Consider the following 17,853-nt stretch of genomic DNA (forward strand, 5'->3'; position numbering starts at 1 on the left):
AGTGCGAATGGTTGTTTGTTTATATGTGCCACACGATTGGCTGGCGACCAAGTTCAGGGTATACCCCGCCTGTCGCCCGAAGACAGCTGGGATAGGCTCCAGGACGCCCGCGAACCCAGTGAGGATAAGCGGTACAGAAAATTGATGGATGGACGGATGTTATTTTGACTGACAGTCTTCAGTCAGTTTGGGTTAGAAGAGAATTAGGGCAATTAAGAAAATACTGTAGTTGTTTTGTGCAAGTGGTAGCGCCACAATGCTCAGTTACTCAGTAAAATGTATTCCCTTTCATATTTTTTTGTGTGAAATTCTAGCCTGTTGTAGTTCTAATGAATACCCAAAAGTATTTCGCTAACAACTTCTCAAAACACTCAGTGAAGTACTTGTGCAGCGATCCCTCCACATGGTTGAAAAGGTGAAAAGGATAAGAGCGACTTTTAATTAATCCACCCAATTAATCTTCAAAAAAATAGTTGCAGATTCTCTCACAATACAACCCCAGACTGTATGACTCAATTTAAGGGGTGTCCAGGTCAATTAACTGTTATAATTGTTACACCTGTTCCAACAGAGTTCATGAAGGTCAAAACTTTCCCTGAGCTAGATGGCTAAGCCACTGTGTTATCTCCCCTCCCCTCTGTGTTATTATCTTAGGCTCAATGACACCTCATTTCAACCCACTCACAGAGGTTAATTCAATGACCAGACACTGATAACATATTTCAACTTTAGCTGTTTAAGCCTGACGAGTGAAATGGTGTCTCCATTTATTCATTCTAATTTCCTGAGTAGATTGCAGTTACAGTGGAAATCTACTGGAGCGAGTTTAGTTTAGTGAAAATCTGCTCTTGTGGAATTCTATAATTATGGCACTATTGAGAATTATAAAGAGTGTTTTTGTGCATGTCTGCGGGTGTGGATCCAGGGAGTAAGGCAGTCAGTCATCAACAAATTTTATTAGCCTTAGAATAGCCTTTTCTTCCCATGATTAAGTTGCTTAATAGAACAGTTATATTAGTCCTGCACAGGACTGTATCCAGGCCAAAATTTTAACCGTGGTCCGGAGGCATATAGAGAGGGTTTTATTCGTTTTTCCCTATAACTTTCAAACAGACATATTCGTTTGTATTCTGTGATCCTAGTCTGCAGTGTGCACATTGGTAGAAATTAAATATATAATTTACAAGGTTTAAGTTTGCACAAAACAACTGTAATTGTTAAAGTGCATGCTTTATTTATTATTTTTTTTAAACAAATTTAATTTGTTTTTCTCATTTTTTATTTAATGTAACTTTCTTTATTTGTTCTATTTATTATTATTATTATTATTTAAAATGGACAGTATATACAATGTATTGTTATTATTATCAAGGACATTTAGTCTCATGCTGCTATTTAAATCTAGCTTGTGAGCCATATTGCCATAAGTAGTCGTGCCGCTTCCTTGACTTGCATAAGAATTTAAGTGGCATCCCATTCATAATCTATTGGGTTTAATATAAAGTTGGTGCATCCTTTGCAGCCATAACAGCTTCAACGCCTCTAGGAAGCTTTTTCACAAACTGTAAGAATGTGTTTATAAGAGTTTTTGAGGTCACATGCTGCTGTTGGAAAAGAAGGCCTTGCTCTCAGTTTCTAATTCATCCCAAAGGTGTTCCATCAGGTTGAGGCCAGTTAAATTCATCCAAATAAAATTCTCTCATCCATGACTTTATGGACCTTGCTTTGTGCACTGGTTCAGTCATGCTGGGACAGAAAGTGGGCATCCCCAAACTGTACCCAGAAACTTGCGAGCATGTAATTGTCCAAGATTTCTTGGTATGATAAAGCATTCAGATTTATTTTTATGAGAACTAAGGAGCCAAGCCCCTGAAAGACAACCCTACACCATAATCCCCCCCTCCACAGAACTCGGCACAATGCAGTTTGACAAATACCATTCTCCTGTCAACTACCAAACCCAGACTTGTCCATCAGATATCCAGATGAAGAAGAGTGATGAGTCACCCCAGGGAACTCATCTTCACTGCTCTAGATTCCAGTGGCGGCGTGCTTTACACCACTGCATCCGATGCTATTCATTGCACATGGTGATGTATGACTTGGATGCATCTGTTCAGCCATGGAAACCCATTCCACGAAGCTCACTTCGCACTGTTCTTAAAGTCAAATGAGGGCTGGAGATCTGTAGCAATTGACTGTGCAGAAAGTTGCCGACTTTCTCAACTGAGTTGGCCTCCCACTTAGTGACTGAGTTGCTGTTATTCCCAATCACTTCCATTTAGTTATAATGCCGCTGACAGTTGAATATTAAAAATATTTAGGAGTGAGAATATGCTTATTTTTGGACTTGTACAGAACTGTATTGTACTGTAAATCATAATATACTGATGAACAGGTTGAAGACTCAATGGAACAGTCTTTGAATGTTTCAGGTCCAGAAATGTTGTGACCATTGGACATTTTGAATCTGATCGAATGGCTATGAAATATGCAGTCCCTCAAGGGTCAGTTCTTGGACCCCTGTTGTTCAGCCTGTATAATCTACCTTTGGTCAAAGGCAGAACTCTAATGTTGACATCGTAGCTATGCAGATGACACACAGTTATAACTTGCAGTGTTCCCAGATGACTACTGTTCATTGGGGCTGTTGTGTCCCTGCAATTGTTGTTGGCAGTAAAATAAATCAGTATAGATTTTTGTAAATACTTGGAGTTACTGTCTTTGAAAACCAAAGACAGCTGAAGAACATATCCAGAGTGAAGGGTTGCATTTCCAAGCAGACCAGTGCTTTTAAATGTTGTAATTTTATTATTATTATTATAATTATTATTATGGCCAGTAGAGGACTCTGTGACCTTTTGTTACTATGCTATTGCATGTCTGAGCCAATAGATGGCAGTGTGAGGTACATAATGCAGTTCTGAACCACTAATGTGATGAAAGGAAACAAGACTGTTTGGAAGAAGGAATGATTAAATGAAAGTGAACTGTAATGACACATTTGAGATATATAAATATATCTTGGGTCATTTTCACTCAAACAATGACCATGTTGTATTTTATCGTGTTTTGTATTTACACAGTTACTATAACACGATTCTTAATTTAAACTGTACATTGAGATGTGTTTAATTTTAATTTGTTTTGACTAGAAATTAAATTTTTCAACTTTTAGTGCCCCATACTAAATAAATCAATAAATAAATCAATAAAAACATGTATGAGCACGTCCTATATTGGCTTATTATACTTCACGGAGACATTTCATATCGTATCAAATACACTGGGAAAAAATGTTTGCTATTCAATTAGCTCGTGATAGCGCCAAGTGCCTAATTCGCTTATTAGCTAATAGCTACGCAGTACGCACCAATACAAGCTCCTGCCGAGTCAGTGCCGACACATAACATAAAGGCATTGAAGCATCGCTGTGTAGTCAACTGTCATTTCATAGATTGTGTCAGGGTTGGAAATGACCTGGTTATTGGCGTTAACACACCTGGAAATGTGTGTAGCGGTTCTGACCATAGATATGAAGGCTGTACACCAGCGCGCTGTAGCAGCCCAGCTACCCGACGTGCCTATGTGACAGCCATGTTGGGAAGGTCGATGTTCCCTTCAAAGGCAATCCATGGAGATTGAAATTAACACATTCACTGCCATTGACGGCTTTAGAAGTCAAATATCGATGTTAACTGGGAAGGCTGGCAGTGAATGAGTTAAGTCATAATTTTAACATTTCTAAACCAATTTTCACGAGGTTTACTTTTTTGTCAATGCAAAAGCATGTGCTATCACCACAGAATCACCATCACTATGACTATCACCACATTGTTTTTCTAATAACCAACCAAAAAATATATATATTTTTTGTTTTTCAAATTAATTTGTGGACGAATTCATAGGGTGGGCAAGATTTGGGTGGGTTTGAGCCCAACCAAAATAGAACTGGCCTCGCCACTGATGTAAAGCACATTGAGGTGCCTTTTGTATAAAATATAAATAAAATTGCCTTGTCTTGCCTTGTTGCACAGATGGCATGCTACCACGCTGGAACTGACAGAGCTCCTCAGTGCAACCCATTCTTTCACAAATATTTGAAAAAACAGTCTGCATACCTAGGTGCTTGATTTTATACACCTGTTGGAATGCACACGATTGGAATGCACTTGATTTCAGTTTTTTGGATGGGTGAGTGAATACTTATGGCAATATAGTGTCTGCCTGTCTGTCCTTCGGTCCGTCCATCGGTCTGTCTAGCTGTCTATCTCTCACATAGGTCACATATTTTTTTTTTTATGGGGGAGGGGTTCAATTTGTTGATTAAAGTTTGGTCACATCAGTATACTGTAGTCTATGGATGGGTACAACCAGACAACATGACTTGGACTCGAGTCAGACTCGAGTCATGAATTTGACGACTTTGGACTCGACTTTGACAATATGTTACAAGAGTTGCGACTTGAACAGCAATGACTTGTGACTTCTCTTGGACTTGAACCCTTGACTTAAAAAAAAAAACACTAACAGTGGTACAGTGGTTCTTGGAATGTATACCTTATTGAACTGACATATTTATTTCTGATTTATGGTGTATTTTATTTTTAATGAAACCATTACTTTAGGTCGCGCGTGAAAGAATGATCGCTCGTTCAATTCCTTTACAAGAGCGTGCCCATCTGGGTGTTAACTGTTTAAAGATAATAAGAACTAACAATAACAATAATATCGTGTTACACTTTGTCCTAAGCATTATGTTTTCACTTTTCATATATTCCTGTAGTATAAATATAAATGGCACATATAACCCTAGAAAGAGATACAACAATGACAATTCACGTAACAATAAGGATGTTAATTATTGCAACAACAACAAAAAATCCACATTGCATTGTGGGAATCGCATGGCTTGATGTGATGTATGCTTGTTTTCGTTAGCATTAGCAGCTAGCCTTGTGAGCGATCACGATAATAGTAACACGGCGGGCTGGCTGTGCGCTGTGTGGGCTTCCTGTTCAATACGGTCTGGTTTACTCAGTGTAGGGTTCTCAAGAATCAGTCTTGTATTTCTTTTTTTATTCACTTTATTTTACCGATTGAACGAACAGCACACAGCTAACATCTATTCGATTCTTCTTTCTGGCCTTTTCTTCTTCACCTCTTTTTGACATAATACTTTTATGTAGTGTTCCAACTGAGATACCACAGTTGGATAGAATTGTGCCTTTATGACATGACACACTTGTGTTCCTCTTTTTTTGAATTGCCTTATGTTTTTGATACTCACAATAAATTTTTATATTTACTTTTTATATTTGTGTGTGAAATGGCCTCACTAGAAATGTTTGTAGGCAAGAAAATGCAGTTTCCTGCTATATGCACAACGTGAATTTAAGAAAAATAGTGTTGATTATCTAAAAGAGGAAACCAATTGGTTGTTCATTATTCTGTAAAAAGTTCTCATTTTCTCGTGTATTCATAATTGCTCTATAACCAAGCAAAAATATATTTTATCCTCATACTTGATTATTCTGATAGAATTGTCAGTAGAATACACGATTACTATTTGCAGCACTACTGGATCCAAATTCTTATTTGTGACAGGTCTGTTTAATGTCACGTCAGAAATAAAGTGAGAAAAAGTAAGTCATAGCATAGCATTTTCATAGAATAACTGAAAACGTGCTATCGAACGGTTTTGATGGGCTAATAAACTAGACCCCCCCCCCCCCCCACTTGACGATTGGCTTTGAAGGTGCAGAAATTTTTATTAGCCCCCTAGTTTTCTTATAAAGGTTCCATGCATTTGTTTATCACATTTGTTTTGATAAATACATATGGATTTTAAAATATATAAATGCGTTATGTAATATTTATACATACTAATTAAATATATAAATATGAAAATATATTTTTATTCTGTTGTTAAAATTACTTGAAAGGACTCGAAACTCAGGGTGTATGACTCGGGACTTGAGGGCAAAGACTTGAGACTTGTGACTTGCAAAGCAATGACTTGGTCCCACCTCTGGGTACAACCACATCACATTATTGGTCTGTCTATTATCACACACAGAGCTGGCACACACTGGAGATGGCTTGCGAGACCATGGTCCTGCATGTTCAATAATAATCAAAACCATAATTTTGCAACATTCTGCACTCAATGTGATGGAATTCTCAAATTTAAGTGCATTGGAATGCACAGATTATGGTTTTTGACAAGAACATTTTCATTTTTTCACTTATTTACTATCAGTTAAGGTCTATATACTTTATTAAAGTGCCACAAGAGATCTATGAGGAAACATGAGTTCAAAAGACTGAGATGTGATAGTTCTGAAGCTGGATTTTAACCAATTTCACTGGAGAAAATTGGTTCATGACCATGTTGAACATTAGCCTTTAGTCATTTGTACACCCTGGAACATTTCCTTTTTGATCAAATGCAACAATAATTTCAATCTCTCCGTGTTAGTGTGGCATGGGTGAATCAAAAATCTTGGCCAAGACTTTTATTTAATATGACTCACAGTCACAATGGTGCCTTTCTGCTCCTCTTTTATAAGCCCATACTGTACTGCATTTTAGCTGTCATTACTTGATTTTTCCCACAAAGCAAGTGTTTTTATACTGTTTAAATCCCTTCACCACCATGATCAGCTAGCATTTTCACTCATAGCATAATTCCTTCTCACGTACAGTCGTTTGTGCGGTGTATTCCCTATCGGTTGCGTTGTTTCTGCTCCTATTATACTTTGTTCCTCAGGAGTGGTGTACTTAGAGTTCTGAATATTCAAAGGAAAATAGGCTGGATTTATACAGAAATAACTCAAGGGAGAAGAACCTAAACTGTGAGTCAAAACGGTTGTAAAACAGCACAAACAGACAGGCTGAACTTTAAACAGTATGTGCCAAATTATTTTCAATGATAGAAAGTCACCAACTACAAATACTTTGTTACTGTACTAGATTTTGTAGATTTTTCAGATGCTTTTTAGTTTTTAGATTCACTCCCTACATTTGAAAACAGATGTCTCTACTTTCTACTCTTTGTCAAAATGGGCTTGTTACTTTTTTTAACCTTCGCGGATGACGATACAAAGTCAAAAAAGAAACCACCAGCTTCTGTCATTCAAAAAATAGTCATCTAAAATGAAAAATCACATTAAGGTAACATATTTTTTCCTTTTCTATTGGCTAATTTAGCATTTTTCTACACGGGTATGTAATTCTACGAGTGTGAGTTCTTGTGTGAGTAGTATCAATTTAAGGTATAATACAGAAGTAGAAGATTATCCAAAACAAAAAAAAAAACGTTTGAACAAAATAGTTATGTATCATGTGTTTGTTCTAAAATATATGACTGTAAATGTACTTCAACAAATAGTTTTTCCTCCTCCAAAATTTCCTTGATTCAAGACACAAAGATGGCTTATTTTGATTATTCTCTTGCACACTCACTCCGCTTATAGTATTTCCTTGTCTTTGACTGTATTATCATTTTACACTCTTAAAAAATACCTTGTTTTTTCCTCACCCTCCATCTCTTACTGTAAAGCTCTTCCCAATGTCTTTATATATGTATGTTCTTTCGCTTTTTCTTGTGCCGGTTTAGCCCTCAGCTGCTTGCCTGTGCTATCTATGCTCCTTGTCTGTTGGCTCTCTACCTGCCAGTTCCTTGGGGGAGGTGGGCTCTTTGGCGACAGATGGCGGTCTGTTTTTCATCTCAATGGCCACCCTGGAGCTGAAGCGGGCCTTACTGGGTGAGAGCAACTCCTCATTGGCCGTAGAATCAGTCCGTATCATGATGTTGCGCCCACTAGCCTCCTCCACAACCAATGCAACAGTGTCTCTCAGGGTGTCGCAAGGTGACACGGCCCCAGATGGGCCCACTGCTGCCTCGTCCTGACTGTCAGTCATTTCTGAAGCAGAGCGAGGCAGGACTTGGGCCTGACCCCCTTGCCCATTGCTCTGCTGTCTTGGCACAGTTGTTGAAATGGCAGCTTTTCCATGGGCTGTCCCTTGGTGGCTATAAACCTTGTATCTTATCATCAGGATAATAATAAAAACCAGAACAGAAGCCACTATAATTCCGCCGATGATGATGATCATAGTCCCTCCCAAGAAGTGACTGTGTAATGCCTGACACTGGCTGAATTCTGTGTCTGTCGTGAATGACAAGCAACCCAGAGGACGTGTTGCAGTCAGTGAGGTGACGACATCGTCGAACACGGCAAGGACGCACAGGTCGTAGCTTCTCCCAGCAGCGAGGTCACGAACCAGGAAGTCATTGGTGCTGGAGGGAATCATCCTAGAAAAGTAGAGAGATCAGACAAAAAAAAAATGCATAAGACATGAAACAGGCGTACGTCAATCAACAGCTAAGGTAAACCAAATCATCAGAGCTTCATTTATAGTCTGGTTATCATCAACAGTGTGAATCTTGTCACTTGCCAACAAATGTGAGTGTGTGGATTTTATCTGGCGAATTTAAGATCGCACTCAAATGGATGTTATGACATTTTTTAATTACATTTCTCTCATACAGTTTGACAAAAATATAAACTACAATATGCATTCATGAAATTATGACTTTTATGGATAAAAGTCTTGGACACAATGTCATCCAATCCAGGGTAGTTTTGCAAGAGGACGTAAAAGGAGGCACAGCGGGTGAGGAAAAATAATAAAAATAATCTTAACTTGGTCAGCTAATTTCAACTACGTTGAAAGCAAACTATATTGCTTTTAGTTTCATAGAGAGGAAATTCTGAGGAGACCTGACAACTCCAGGATACTGCAAATCTGTGTTCTTCTGTAAATATTCTATCCATCCATCCATCCATTTTCTGAGCCGCTTCTCCTCACTAGGGTCGCGGGCGTGCTGGAGCCTATCCCAGCTGTCATCGGGCAGGAGGCGGGGTACACCCTGAACTGGTTGCCAGCCAATCGCAGTGTAAATATTCTAACGATCCTTAATCATTACACACAGAGTTTTGGGGAAGGCCCTTTTTTTTCTGTCGAGCCCCAAAGCACAAAGGAAGCTGTGACTGTGTCGAATTATAATCTTATTGCCCTCTAATATGCTTTCTTCTATCTAGAAAGATGGAATACCTGCCAACCAATACCCCGTCTATTAAATTCTATCAACGTATGAATCACATAAGAATAAGGCTTGTATACTCACGAATCAGTTCCTAAAACAAGACATTAAAATTATATTTACTTGAATTGCTTTCCTGTGTCCTATGTATATGTTTACAACAATAAAGTTCTTTAATCGTCAAGTCGTTATCTCAGGTACGCACACTGCCTGTGGGATCTAATACATTCATTATTATGGCATCCGTATATTCCCTTCTCAGCCAGGCGTCATTAATATTAGTTGCACAAAGCCAATCCATAATCTTCTCTCTCTTTTTATTAGCCCCCGTCTCTGAACCCAAAAAGGACATAATGACTGGTATTTTGAAAGTCTTGCACACAATTTAGTGTCAACTCATGTGTGTAAATTGAAGTTGAACAGCCATTTCCAGCTGCAATGCCATGTTCGTTTGACCCTCTCACCACCCCAACACGCTTCCTTGGGCATATTTCAATCAAGCATGTCTTATGTTGACATAAAGAGACTGCTGTGTGTCATACAGCCAGCCAAAATGGGTCCCCTTTATTGGCATAAGATACGTTTTTATATACAGTAGTGAATAATGAGGAGATTTTACTGATGTATTTTCAAATCATTCTGCATTGCGCCACCTCAAATAAGATTAAACTGCTTATTCATTATTACCCATTTCCTTCTGTAATCTTTCCATGCTATCACTATGGGGAAATTAAGAAAGACTTAGTTAAAGGGGGTATATGTTCTTCAAAGCAGTTTTGCCCTTGTTTCCGCTTGTCTTTTTGTTTTCTACAACTATAACTTGATGTCAGATATGCAAATGCAACTGCTGTGCTTCTAAATGATTTTTTGCATTATATCAGAAAAATAAAGTCTCCGTGACCATTCTTCCCTATAAATGTAATTCTCCATCGTAATGTAAATGATTTCAGCAAACCGAGAAACAACTTCCGTTTTTGACACTCAGTTATCTTGTATAGGGCTCTTCTCAGCGTTGCAGAAAGACAAACTAAATTACAGCTTATTGGGAAAGGATACCTCAGGGAAATCAGCAGGGGAATTGTGCTGGCTGTTTTTGTGAAATCTGTAAAGTGCAAGTGAGCTTCTAATCTATTTCTTGCAGTCCAACACATCGCTCACATAATCACAAAACCAATTTCTGCATTCAATAGCTAAATGTATTTTAAAAGTGCTGAAGTTTTCAGAATATTTACAGAAGTTACCTTTATAAAAGATCGGAACATGGTGGTAATGTACAGTATTGCATAATATGGTCAGCCCAGAGGGCTTTTTCTGACTTTGTTCGACCTGATTTAATAATTTGATCTGATTTCTTAAGTAGCCACTTGTATGTGATGTTCATATTAAATAAATATCTGTAAGTTAATGTCATAGGGTAATCAGTCCAAAATGCATTCGCAATACACTGTATATAATGGAAAATGGAACCTAAAAAACTGATTACAGATCAGATTTAATAAAAAGTAAACTAGATTTGGCACTATGCATAACTCACCAGACCAAATACATATCTCACAAAACTGTAGACTTTTGTCTATAGTTTATATTGTGTTTTACATAACTCATACAAATTGCTTTCTGTTGAATGTGCTTCTGAATGTAAAATAAATACTGAATAAGAGATAGAAGTACAACTCCATCCAGTCACCTCAATTGTAACGAACTCAAAATTATCTCACTTACTTGCAACAGCCGTCATACAGTTCATTTCCATAGTATTTATATTTTTTTATTTTTTTAACGCTGCCTTGTTTTTTTGCAGTGTGTTGTAGCAGGAGTCCCGCGAGTGTGTTTCTACTGGAATTTGTGCATGTGCACAATCTTATGTAGAAAACTGTAAGTATATCATTTAGTGAATTCATTCCCAGACATACAGCTACATAACACTACCTTTAATGCACATCTAATGGTACGTAGCATTAGATACAGTACTAATTTGTAAGGTTTAATACATTTCTAATCATTAAACATTTATAATGACTGAAAGAGTTCTGCATCTTGCATAAGTGTGTCTTTGGAAAGGACAAGGGCTGCGAGCCCAAGCAGAAACACTTGGGTGAACCCATTTAACACTGCAATCATACTGGATCCTGATTCAGTTAATGGGTTCAAACCACGATACACACACGCACACACACAATTTATCGATGCCTTTCCTTGTTGCTTGCAATTCATAGACACAACAGCGATTTCAACTGGCAAATGGTTATTGTGCCACTTCTAAAATGCTACACAAGCATTCAATTCCTCTTCGGTCATCGTCACACCCACAAGCACAGTCGGCACGGGCACTCACATCAACCTATTGTGAGCCCACACAGTGAAAAACACAAAACTGAATATTGAAATCAATAAATGATCTTATTGTTGAAATTGAAAAGACTGTCACAATTCACAAGTCAAGCTTTCTATTGTCCCCCACTGTCCTGAAAATGCAAATAGCTTCAAGTTCAACCCGATTTGATACTAATCTTTTAGTTATATGCGAGCAAATTATGCTGACCAAGATGTTTATAAACTACACCATTCTTGTCACTGTCTGGTGGAACTAACCACACAGCTTTAACAATGCAACACTGTATATGATGTGTGTGTTAAACTCTGCACGCATATCGCATGAAACCCAGCAAAGACAAGTGATGTGTGAACATAATCTTAAACAAAACAATCCTAAAATATGTGTGTTATTAAACATGTATGGTACGTTTTGTGCAACAAAAATAGAGCTGACCGGTGGAGGGAAATGGGTTGAAGGGGAAAAAAACAATCGTGAATATTATTATATAGTCATTCTAAATGAGTGACGCTCCTTGTGTGCTCATGAAAAGGATAAAAACTATCATGTGCCAACTTTGTTAGACTGTATGTGCCTTAATATTGCAGTTAATCATACGGAACAAAAAAAGGCCATTTAAGGATTTATAAATGATGGCACTAAGAATTCACACAGCCGAGCAGATTATCACAGCAGCCCTTTTAAATGAAATGTCAGTTAACTTCATTCAATTTATAATTCTATGTTTGAATAAAAAAAATTCTACGCCTTCTCATTTGTAAGAATTTTCACTGCCTTCCATTTGTCTCAATTACTTCCACCCTTGAAGCCATTTTCTCAAAGACAATTTTTGTGTTGTAAATGAGGGATATATAATACAGGGGAAATTATTCAAAATGTCCTTCCACTTCATCATCCCTGAATTGGTTTCACCAAATAAATTATAAATGGGTTATGGTATGTTTAATTTCATATTAGGGAAGAGCCTAAAGTAAAGAAGGATATATGGTAGTGTCCATCTAGAAAAGTTAAATCACAACTTGGTAATACAAAGCTACTTCTATTTTCTTTTCACCCTAAACATTTCAGTGTTTGACCTCTGATGTTTTGTGATGTACCAAATGAGCCAAATTGTAACATAATACAGCTTTCTTTGCTCTTTCCTTTTTGTCCTCTGAAACTCCACGCCACTTTCTGGGATCTATCAAATGGAAGACATTTCCCAACCGTTACCAACTGTTAAGGAGAACATACAAGGGGGTGGATTTCATTTCTTCATCTACCTCACCACAACAATGTCTGAACCATTGATCAGAAACCTTTTTGCTCATGGCACAGTGGACCATAACGTTTGTGCCAATGTTAACTCTTCAATATTGACACAATACCAACATTTCAGGTAACATCTTTATTGAAGCATGTTATCAAAGTAGTAATTTATCTTGCAATCAAACATTTTAAACTACATATGATACAGCTGTACACAAAATGATGCCATCTATAAAAAAGTAAGATCTATCCAATCAGAATCAGAAAATGAACAAGACGAGCTGAGGAGGGAGCCAACGAACGTAAATCACAGGTGGGCAACTGGTGGTGGCTATGTTAGATAAGCACATTTAAGTTACACACTGGTCACACTGGTCTTTTTAATATTATACAAAATCCTTCTAGGGGATTTAACGGTTGGTCTGAGTGTGAGGTCACAAATGACATTCACAGATGCTAATCTGCTATCAGCGGCTTCACTCTGATAGTGCATCATTATTGCCTTGCGAGAACAGCGACAGGTTCGTTAGGCACCCTCGTTACAACCCAACATCACAGGGGGACAGTACTGCCAAATCATGAGGCTGCGTGTTCAAGTGGAGAGAGTGGCTGACATTTCCTTTCTCACTGCATGTTAATGCACATGCCCAGCTATGTCTGTGCATGAGCCTGACCTTTTCAGGCTATCTGCATTCAGTTAGGTTGCTTGATGGGAGACAGCTTTGTTAGTAAATACTGTCCATCAATCAGCTCTTGGGCTCTCAAAATCCTGACACACACACACACACACACGCACACACACACACACACACACACACACATACACGTACACACACACACACACGCACTAGATGTCATGCTGCGCTACATTCAGAGCCCCGGGTTGTGACTGTTGATGTAAGCAGAACGTCAAGAGAATATTTATGTTAATGCTCTCCGGCTGTTTTTAAAATATTAATGTGCCAATTATTCATCCAGTGCAAGCAGGCCAGGACAGTATAGGGCAAAGGTGTGATGGCAAAGTCGTTACAACAGACCATTTTTGCCCATTCAACATGCTGCACCATTATGAGCAAAGAATAAGATCTCAAAACAGGATGTCAGCAACCAAAATTAAGTGACGTTTGTTTATCTAAATAATTAACTGCTAAAGAAAAAAAGAAACTAGTACAAATGTAGGAAGATCATTGTCAGGTCACTATCATTTGCGCGGTTACCGAAGGGAAGCAAGCTTTAATTTTAATTCTGAAAATATTGTTCCTGAAATTAATAATTCAGTGTAGTCGTCTTGATTCGGGAGAACGTCCCCCTTCCTTTTGGGCTCTATTCAAAGTCCTTCAAGGAAAGTCTCAGCACTTGGAAACCATGAAGGGACGTCTTTGGAAAGTTATTTAGGCCACACTGAGCAAAACAACACTTTTGGTCATTGAGAGTACTGTACATAAAACTGCATACAAAAAAAGTCCACTTTTAAGCCTTTGGTTTGACAAAAAAACATATTTGATGACTTGAGCAAAATGTTCAAAATGAATACAGAAGGCAATACAAAAAGTGAAATGAGTGAACCAAAACACAATTGAAAAAAATACAACAATAGTGCAACTGCATAGCCTATCCTTCAATATAGAAAAAGAGAGATTTATCCATTTTGGGATGGAATACAATACAGTATCTATGGAATACCCACATCTGTGGGTCCATCCCTCAGGTCGCCCCCTAGTGGCCTTGCACGCTTCCGTCTTGTGGCGCGAATTTGCAGCATTTCTCTCTTGCCGCTTTTTGGGGGAGTTTTGTGTGTTTTGGGTATTCGCAGTATTTTTCTTTTGCTTTTTTTGTCAGTTTTTCATTCCACTTTGTTATTGCAGCATTTTTCTCTTGCAGCGTTTTCCTGTTGCATTTGTCTTGTGTTTGTGTGTTTTGGGTTTTGCATCATTCCTGTGTTTGCAGCATTTGGCCGTTGACAACCCATTTGTCCCGTCGGCAACTGTAAATTTCCCACAATTCCACCTACTAACAGCCACGTTTTCAACAGTAGGCAATGCACAAAAGATTGATTTGGTTATGTAATGACCACACGTGATGGGCGGGGAGGTATTCCAGAGACCCAAATATTTGTATACAAGCAATTAAAAAAGTCAATTTTCCATATTATGTGCTATATAAATGCAGTGTAATAAAATCATGTTGTCTGTCAACCTTTCAAATCCACTCTGAAGAAACTAATAATGGGCATTGCCTTTACTTCTTTCATAATGTGCCCCGGACAGACAGCAGACTTGGATGAACAACACAAATCCAAAACTTGACACAAAGCCCGGCTAAGTTCCGAGTTGTCCGTTATGACTACTATTTAACCATCATACCTTACCGCATGATTAAGGGAGATGCATGGTGGGAAAAAAAAAAAGTCTTAAAGCTTTGAAATTGACATGCCCACATCTGCCGACTGAGCTCGATTCCGTGACACATTTTGGAGCCTGGCAGTCCACAGGAGCCTTTGAGTTAAGCTTATTGCTGCTTTGCATTTCGAAAAGCCAGCGAGTTTTTTGGCACACAGAAGAATAGAAGATACCAAACTCGCACACACATCTCCCTAAAACACAACAGGGCCTAGACATGCTTGAGAGGCACTCTGTGGGGGTCCTGGTGAATTGAAATCCCTACAAATGGAGGTTATTTTGGATAAAGATGCACACATTGCTGAGTTGGGATACTGATTCCTCAAACAAATATCGTGGAAAAAAAGTTCCCCAAAAAGTTGTAAAAGGTATTGATACTATTATTCACTCAGGCTAAGAATCAGAGTATGTCATGCTACGATATTTCGCTATATTTTTCCAAATGTAACTACTGTATATATTTCCATATTCGAGCAACTGTTTGTTATTTTGAAAGAACTATCTACCATACATACAGTATACGGATGAATACATAGTTGAGAAAACACATACACACACACACACTTGCCAGTTGTCCCATACAATGTTCCAGGTTTTCCTCTGGAACCCACTGGCCTGCACTAACATAACTCTTAGGCACAGTTACATGTCATGATATAATGTATGATATGAGCATTACTGCAATCATGTCGGAGCGACTGTACCAATCCCAAGTCGACCACCAAATGGACTGAGGCCAAATAAATGTATCGTATTCCAGTGTGGCAGGAGCATTTGCACCATAAGAGAAAATGTTGTCTTCGCGCACATTCAGCATAGAGAACTAAATTAATTAATTTGAAATATATGTACAATGGTGCCTTGAGGTTCAAGGTTAATTTGTTCTGCGCACTCATAACGCAAAACACATCTCAAATCTTCATTTCCCATTGAAATGAATACAAATACCATTAATCCGTTCCAGCCTTCACCCTCAAAATACAACAAAACATGTCGGAAGGAGTATTTTAAGAAGGTCAAATAGCACTGCATAATATTATACTTCATAAAAACATAATTAAATAGAATTAAAACGCTTTTGTCACACTGCATCAATTGAACGGCCGTTGTACTGCTCTTTCAGGTGTGCCCGCCTCTGCCAATTTGCACACAAGTTGTGATAGTTGAGTGAAAACCAGGCTATGGCGTTGTTTTAAGTACATAAGGTGTAAATCTCACAGCATAATTAGCTGTCTTTTCATTGGTTGTTTGGATCGGCAGTGTTGACAGTTAATGATGGAAAATCCCAAAATTCACAAATTGTGAAAGCGTGTCCCAAATCTAGTATGTATGCAGTGGTTATCTAATTTACCAATCTATTGTACATTATTTTGTTCCCAAAATGATGCATGAAGATGAATTTTAATGTTCTGATTCTCTTGTGTTTTAACAGTGAAAATTGTACTCATTGCAGCTGATCTTTCAATGTAATTCTCATACCACAGCTTTTTTTTTACAACGTGAAAATGTCGTATGACTTCTTACCGTTTTATAAATGAATGTTCTAACAATCTGAAAATATATATATTGCATTTCTTACTGTATGAATGTCATTTCTGATTTCAGTAATTTTGTTGGACAAAAGTTTACAAAAATAGTAAGAGGTAGAGCAGATTTTCACAAAACAGGTATAACGAAGCAGGGGAATGGCTGTATGTGTCCTCTCGGCAGCAAGGCAATAACATCCCTCTATGTTAGGTTGCAGTCAAACATAACATGACCGCATGAATGGAGGTCAGAGAGGGCTGACATGCAATATAAAGTATTTCACATTGGCTGGGTGGCAAGATATGATGGAGCTGCACAAATTAAATTAAGTTTAATTCAATCTTCTTGCCAGTCATTTATTTACAAAGCCTACAAATATTTTAACTAGAGAAAGGCATAGCTTAACTTTTAACACTGTAGCTGAAAATTAGATGAGCAGAAATAAGGGGAAAAAAACAATAATACAGCCCTCTGGTAGAGATATGATTTAGAAATGCACGACGTGCACTCTCACTGAGGATAACGTACAAAGGATTGTCGGAATGAGATCAAGTCAGCACTAATCCCGAGTGTTAATATTGTCTTCAAAAACAATCCTCAACGTTTAAAATTCATAGATAAATATATAAGTAATCTGGTCTAATAATAGCGAGATACAGGATTTACCAATGACTTATCCTGGTGATTGAGATCACACTAGGGTTCTTTGTGAAAGAATAAAAAAAGGGAATTTCAACATAGTATTAACCTTAGGTTAAATGCTATTCTGGAGATAGCGCTATTATGAATTCTAATTGACTTTGGTGTACTGCTTGTATATATCAAAGAAAAGAGGTCATCACTTATACACTTACAGTATGCACAAATAATTTATTGGCCAAATTTTAAATGAATTTTATCCCTAACAATGAATTATAACCTTGTAATAACCTACCATACAATTTTTGGGGATGTGGGAGGGAACCGGAGTACCCAGAGAAAACCCACACAAGTACACGGAAACTTCACACAGACGAGGCAGGATTTGAACCCGGGTCCTCAGAACTGTGAGGCAGATATGCTAACCAGTCGGTCACCGTTCCACTACAGTAATAACTGTTATAAAAATCTGCAATATAGCGGGACAAGCAAAGCAAGAACCGTGATATAGCGTAGGATTACTGTATCTGTATTCCGTGATGATAAATTGCAAGGATTCATTGTTGTTCCAGGGCTGGGACTCATTGTTTTTCCAG

At 38.0% G+C, this 17,853-nt stretch overlaps 1 protein-coding gene across 2 annotated transcripts in view; it reads right to left on the reverse strand.

Annotated features, from left to right (window-relative positions):
* zgc:172282 (leucine-rich repeat and fibronectin type III domain-containing protein 1-like protein) overlaps positions 1-17,853 on the reverse strand; it is a 141,662-nt gene that overhangs the window by 10,512 nt on the left and 113,297 nt on the right. For both annotated transcript variants that reach the window (XM_061782620.1, XM_061782618.1), the window contains exon 9: positions 7,674-8,317. In XM_061782620.1, the coding sequence (XP_061638604.1) occupies positions 7,674-8,317 (644 nt within the window). The remainder of the gene's footprint in view (positions 1-7,673; positions 8,318-17,853) is intronic.

Source organism: Phyllopteryx taeniolatus, chromosome 8 (genome assembly GCF_024500385.1).
Source record: "Phyllopteryx taeniolatus isolate TA_2022b chromosome 8, UOR_Ptae_1.2, whole genome shotgun sequence".
NCBI lineage: Eukaryota > Metazoa > Chordata > Actinopteri > Syngnathiformes > Syngnathidae > Phyllopteryx > Phyllopteryx taeniolatus.